The sequence below is a fragment of the Syngnathus acus genome, chromosome 10 (genome assembly GCF_901709675.1).
Source record: "Syngnathus acus chromosome 10, fSynAcu1.2, whole genome shotgun sequence".
Classification (NCBI taxonomy): Eukaryota; Metazoa; Chordata; class Actinopteri; order Syngnathiformes; family Syngnathidae; genus Syngnathus; species Syngnathus acus.
Genome location: NC_051095.1, coordinates 20,011,790 through 20,018,686, shown reverse-complemented (window position 1 = coordinate 20,018,686; position 6,897 = coordinate 20,011,790). Strand labels below are relative to the sequence as shown.

Sequence of the window (6,897 nt, the reverse complement as noted above, 5' to 3'; positions counted from 1 at the left end):
CTTGCGCGTGCCTTTTAGCCCCCCCATCTCTCTCTCTCTCTCTCTCTCTCTCTCTCTCTCTCTCTCTCTCTCTCTCTCTCTCTCTCTCTCTCTCTCTTATAACAGTGGTTCTTAACTGTGTTGGAGGTACCGAACCCCACCAGTTTCATATGCGCATTCACCGAACCCCTCTTTAGTGAAAAAAATATTTTTTCCAAATTCAAGAACAAAACCAACCCAATGCATGAACTCACAACAAATTACATACGTGCAAATCAGTGTGCCTTTGCGAGACTAGTTCAGATATGCGTCATCACGAATTTACATGATAAATTAGGTATGTTAGGTACCTCCGCAGTGGAGGCTCTGCCGAACCCCTGAGACCGACTCACCGAACCCCTAATGTTCGACCGAACCCAGGTTAAGAACCACTGCACTATAACAACGTCACCACTTAATTTTCTGCACGACAATGATAATGGTAATACTGGTGTTAAAGAGACAATGTAGAATTTTTTTATTTGTCGATTTTTCATTCATTTGAAATATGAAACTTACACAATATGAAAAAAATTATTCTATGCATGACATCAACGTACATTTTCTAAAAAACATGACATTTTTCTTGCACCTCTGAAGAAATTTCTGTTAAGCTTGCAATGTGTGGTCTACGTGAGGCAACGTGTAGTGTGCGTGCTTCAGAGTGCACACGCTTCAAAGTTAGGTCGTTGCATTAGTGTTAGTATACCACTAGATGGTGTTGAAAAATCAGACATTTCTTCACACTCTCATTATTTCAACAATCATGGTGTTCATTGTAACACAGAGTCTGTGTCTTGACGGCGTCAATGTGCCCAACCGCTCGGCCATCGATGCTTCGAAATAACTTCCACCTATGGCTCCACATGTCTTCAGCACTGCAAACTTTTGTGTCGGTACACCATATGAAGTAAATGACGGGATTTTATTTTTTTACCTCATCTAATATGCATCGAGCATACGAGCTGGTGTTTTAGAACATCCTAGACAAGTAAATAAAAAAGAAAAAACAACTTGCTAAACTTCTGAAAAGTCACTATCTTGTTTTTTTCCCTGTTGAGAGAAGCGCGCAATGCAATGCGGATAGTGCTGCGGGGAGAAGTTTGACAAGCGTTAGTACATTAATGCTTAGCATATTTCGCAGGGGTGGGGAGTCGAACCCTAAATTTGAAGTGATGGAGCACAGCGACGGAACCACTCGCCAAAAGTGGCGAGCTTGGCGGTCATCCCGCTTTCACTTCGAGTCATTCTTATCCGTTCAGTATTGCGTTCCGCACGCGGTGGGTAAGTACAAAATAGTGTTGGCTCGTGAGTGAACGATTCGTTCAAAAGAACGAGATTTTCTTCAGTGAACGAGAGTGAACGAATCACTTCCTAAAGTGATTGGTTCTTTTTTCAGTTCATATGACTTCAACCAGTAGGTGTCGGTAATGCGCATTGAAGCTAGGTGCCACCTCGCCGTAAAACAAAACGACGAAGAAAATGACGTACCTTCCTGTTTACGAACGAGTCGTGAATTGCATTTCCCGTTCACCAACTGAACGGATCTGTGAGTGAACGAGTCAGTGAGTGAGTGATTTGCATTTCCAGTTCATCGCGAGAACGGATCAGTGAGGGAACGAATCCTGACTTTCCCGTTCGCGAACGAGTTAATGGGTGAACTGCCTTCCCGTGCATCAACGGATCAGTCAGTGAACGTGTTGCGTCTCCCTCCTGGCGTGAACTATGTAAGCCAGAATGTAAAGAAAGAACCACTCACTGAAACACCACTTCTTTTATGCACGTTTTCTCCAAGCCAACGGCTAACATCAATGAAGGGATGCGCCGTTATTGCAACAACGGGGAGATTATGCTTCTCTTTGGGTAATCTTGATTTGATAACACTTATAGTAGTTTTTAAATAACGTGTATGCATATATACGCCTAAATATTGTTATCCAATATATCTACTGCAATTTCACATTATATTGCTGGTTTGAAATTTACTTTTAATATTATTGTTATTATTTATTTATTTTGTAAATAAACATTTATGTTAAAGCTTGTCTGGTGTTTTATTCCTTGTTTTTATATTCGCCAATTAAAACGTAAAAATCAGACATTTGGTTAAGTGATTTATATGACAATATGTGTTTTACGTTGTTATAGGAGATTTTGGTCATTTTCACGTTCTGCAGGAGCTAAAACTTTTCACGCAGGTGCACTTAACGAGGGAATCTTGGAAGACATGTTGGAATGCAGCCCCAGGACTAGAGCTTGACACCTGTGACCTTTGACCATGATATTTCCCTAATAAAGTGGGCTGTTATTAGGTACACTTGAAAATGGCGGTGTACGGCCACTTGGAACCTCGCACCACCATACAAAGCGAGATTCCAATTCTAAAAGCACATTTAGGTATGTGCTCACACCTAGGCTCGAACCAAGTTCTTACCGAGCAAAAGTGCGTGTCATTAACCAGTCAGCTATTTCGAACTAGCATCAATTGGCCGTCTGCACTGTTTTGTACTAGTGATGTGCATTCCAGTTCTCAAGTGAACTGAATCTTTAGAATTGGTTCACTCAAAAGATTTCTTCAAAAGAATCTTTCACCGAATCGTTCACTACACTTTCTTATTTATTTATTCATTTAGTTGTTTTACATCGTGTAGTGTACCTATTGAAGTGTCCATGAGGTGTACCTAATCACAGGCCACTTCATTAGGGAAAAAGTGAAAGTGAAAAGTGCCACACCCGCCCTCACCCCCACCTCCTGATTGGCTGTTTGATCTGTGACGTCATTCGGACACTCCATTAGGTACACCGTCATTTTCAGGTGTACCTCATCACAGGCCACTTCATTCGGGAAAAATTATGGTCAAAGCTTAACTGAAAGTGAAAAGTGCCACACGGTGTTATTATACCGAATGTGTTTGAATAAAAGGTTGAAAAAAAAATCCGTTATGCCGACAGTTGTTATTTTGGGGGCTACCAACTCCTATAACAACGTAAATCACATATTGTCATATAAAGCAGTTAACCAAATGTCAGATTTTTATGTTTTAATTGGCGAATATAAAAACAAGGAATAAAACAGAGAGCACAGTCATAATGACATCATGAGTGTTTAGATTAATAACTATGATTGTTCATGCCAAGACTGTACTACTTTAAATAAAACACATTACAAAATTTCTAGGTTAAAACACTTTTCTTTCATTAAATCCATTTCAGACAGCTCATATAAGACATCAGTAGGTCATGTTATGTGGTTTTTTTCATTATTTTTGTAAAAGCTTCCCATCATGCCAATAATAAAATCAGGTCAGACACACCAATAACGGTGACCAAATACTCCTCAATTCTAAATGATTTCGGGTAACTATTAAAACCTATAGAAGTAACATGAAGAAATGTCATGAAGATGTTAACAATTTTACTGAAAATAGGAGCTTTTTGTTATTAATATTTTATTCTGACATTCAGTTCCATAATTCCCCCCCCCCTTTTTAGTTTTCACTAGTTGAGCATGTGCAAAGTGTGTCAAATAAGTCTGTTGATATTGCAACTACTGCTACCAAGATGTCAACCAAGATGTTAAGGATGATACAGGCCCTTAATTTCGTCATACTTTTTGCTTATATCTTGACTTTGTTATCTTCAGCACATCAGTAAGCTCTGCAGGAGCCTGATAACAATTCGGATCATTTGAATCATTAGCCTGGCAAACTGAGCCTTGGTTCGAAACGAACCAAAAGACGATAGTTCCGTACATCATTCAGCATTAAATCGTTTTTTAATAAATAACCAGAAACACGGACTCATTGAAACCCTATAAGCCGATTGCTCTGAAAGCGTTTGGGTTTTTTTTTCGACGTCACGGGCGCTTTTCGGTGATGGGTTCCTTTTGCTGATTATTTGCTCAGGTTTGCCCCACCTTACCTTGAAAATGCTCTTGATGAGATTACCCATCTGACTGAATGGCTGATAGAGCAACGAGTCATGATTTCCAGGCTACAGGCCATTGGGGACCGTAACTCCCTGTGGGCGGAAAGCAAAAGTCAAATGCAGTTTAGTGTGTAACCCATAGATAGCGCCATACCGATGTTTCCCAAATGCAAGCGTTCAACAAACTCATTTTCATAACATGTAAGCTTGTGAGACATGTAATTCACCAGTTCTGACTCGACCCAGAACAGTCCACTCATTTCTAACGTTATTTACAGGAATGCCAGCAAGGTGTATGTGTCTGTGCAAAGTTTTTTCTTGAAAAAAAACATTTTTTTTAATAATATTTTTTTTTTTTCAAGTGTTACTATTTTTTAAAAAACATTTATTTTAAAAAACACTTCTCGTGGCACCTTTAAAAGAAAAGTCTGTCAGGACAGCTAAAACAAGCTCATTTACCTGTGACTAAATGCAAACTGTGGCAAGAGTTTTTATTTTCAGGACCTTGATTTCCCATACCCCTTCTGGATTTCCCATCTCTGGTTAGGAATGTCCCCCCCCCCTTACAATCTAAATTGGTGCATTACTACCTTCTGCTGGCTGTTTGGCTCATTACCACTTCTCAAATGCTAGCGCAGCAGAGGCAGAGAAGGTCTTGGTCTTTCTAGCATTTATTAAATAGTTAGACCGCAAACATGCCGTTTTTTGTTAGATACTGTTACGAGCATCAATGATAAAAGCACCCTAGTGGCCCTCAGAGCCAAATTAAGTTGTTCTTTGCGTTTAACAAATTCTTAAGAACGTAATCGTAAGAAACGCTATCGCTGGTGTTCTTAAAAGAATTTGATTTATTTAATGGAAAAACTTTTGAAGTTTTGAGCATTGATGACCAAGCATAAACACGACTGAGTCTACTTTGTCTGATGTAATGTCTTTATTTTGATATTCAGATTTGGTGTATACATTACAGATGGCATCACAATAAAATCTCACAGCGAATAAACATTAAAAAAATAAACTATGTGACATTTGATTGGAACAAAATAAACATACATCACTACTGCACTTCACACTTCAACACAACAACATGAACAATACACATTTATACACAAAACATTTCACATTGTTGCAAAACACGTTTCCATCCAAAAGAAGTGCTAAAACAATGTTGATGTGAGGGGGAAAAGGTCCTTTTATTTTGAAGTCCATAGTACGGCTTTATTCAATGCTTGTAATATGGAAAGACATCCAGTAGTTGGGGAGAAATGACAACAATCAAGGTGAGCTCATGCTCACTATTTGGCACTCTTCTTTTGAAAAATCATGAAACAGTGGCGGTGCACATATTTCAAAATAAAAGAATGAACCTTTTATTTTTACTGAGTCGGTCAGACTAATGGAAGAAGAAATGAACAGTAAAAAAGGTAGTGAATGTGTATAAATGTTGCCGCTTATTTAGAAATTGTGGCTGCATTTTCAGTACTGTCAGATTTGAGGGCCAATTTAAGGCTGTCAATGTAAAAGCAGTTGCAGGGAAATTGCAACCATAAAATCGAGTTGATGCCCACTTTTTGGCACTGTGGAAATTCAGTTACATTTCAATAGTCATGTGACCAAGAAGTGCATCTAGAATTTGAAACCAAAAGATCAATCTTCTATTTCAGTCTGACTAATAAGAGCAGAAATAAACCTTAAAAAAGTACATGCTAAGAAAATGGATGCTCTTATTTTGACATTATTACGCTATGTTCAGGGTTAGGGTTAGTATGTGACTAGGAGGTGCATCTGGGATTTTCACAATAAGAAGCCTGACAGCTGTAACACTTCATATGAAAAACTTTTCGGCATTCATTTTGTTCCTTGTTCAGAGGATCCGGCCTCTGTTGATGACATGAAGGACGAGGCGTTTAGAACGATCTTACGATCTTAGATTCAGTTTTAACTTCCAGTTCCTGTACGTATCAGGTTTCTGTCAGTTTCCACTTCTTGTCAGCATCAATTTCCCGTCACTTACAGTCATTGTCCACTTCTTGTTATTTCCCATCAGTTTGCGGTTTGTGTCGAGTTCCTGTCAGTTTCAACTTCCTGTCAGTTTCCACTTTCTTAGTGTCTGTTCCTTGGCAGCGTCTACTTATTGTCAGTTTTAACAAGACATTGAACGGTCAGCTCGGTATCCTGAAAGCCCAACAAAGGAAAAGTTGTTTCAAAAGGAAACATCGGGGTTCTTCCGCAAGCTACCGGGATGTTGCACAGTTGGTCAGCCTGGCTGCATCTTAAAACATGACTTCCTCACAGCTTCCAAAGTCGCTCTCCAGCATGCTGGCGCTGTCACAACTGCGTAGGTCGGACCCGCCGGGGCGTGTCTGCGGTTCGGCAACGTTGGGCGGCACCGCTGCCTGCTCGGTGCAGGACGAACCGGCCACGCTGAGCCGCACGCTGAGCCGTTTGTAACCCGCCGCCGCGTGCCCGTCCAGGCTGCCTGCATGCTTCGCCGGGTAGTAGCTGGTGGATGTGTACGCATCAGGACATTGCGATCGCGGAAGGGGGATGCCGTCGGCGTCCAAAAAGTGTTCCAGGTTCTGGTTGCTGTAACACGGCGGTAGCGGAGCGCGGCGATCCGAGCGCTCAAGCGGGAATGGGAAGCCACTGAAGCGAGAGTTTCGCCGCGAGTCTGTCGTCGAGTAGACATCTTCCACAATGTCAAATTGAGGGAATTCTTGGGCAGCGGCCATGGGACGTCCGAAATAGTCGGGATCAGCCGGATAAACTGAAGACAAAGCACACATACATATCAAACAGTTTTGATTGTTATTCTTCCTATTATTAAAGTGACATTTTCACCGATTCCCACAATATCCGGTTGACATTGTGTGCCGGTTTGGTTTCGGGTATTTGTGCAAAGTCTCTTTAGAAAAGTGCTTGTTTGGTGTTTGTGTGTTATTGTAGAAAGTG

The 6,897-nt window shown here is 40.6% G+C and overlaps 1 protein-coding gene across 3 annotated transcripts in view; it reads right to left on the bottom strand.

Annotated features, from left to right (window-relative positions):
* Positions 1–4,860: 4,860 nt before the first annotated feature.
* The window catches only part of fat2 (FAT atypical cadherin 2), an 81,252-nt gene continuing 79,215 nt past the window's right edge, over positions 4,861–6,897 (bottom strand). For all 3 annotated transcript variants that reach the window (XM_037263088.1, XM_037263087.1, XM_037263086.1), the window contains exon 28: positions 4,861–6,712. In XM_037263088.1, coding sequence (XP_037118983.1) covers positions 6,219–6,712 — 494 coding nt within the window. In that variant the 3' untranslated portion in view covers positions 4,861–6,218. The remainder of the gene's footprint in view (positions 6,713–6,897) is intronic.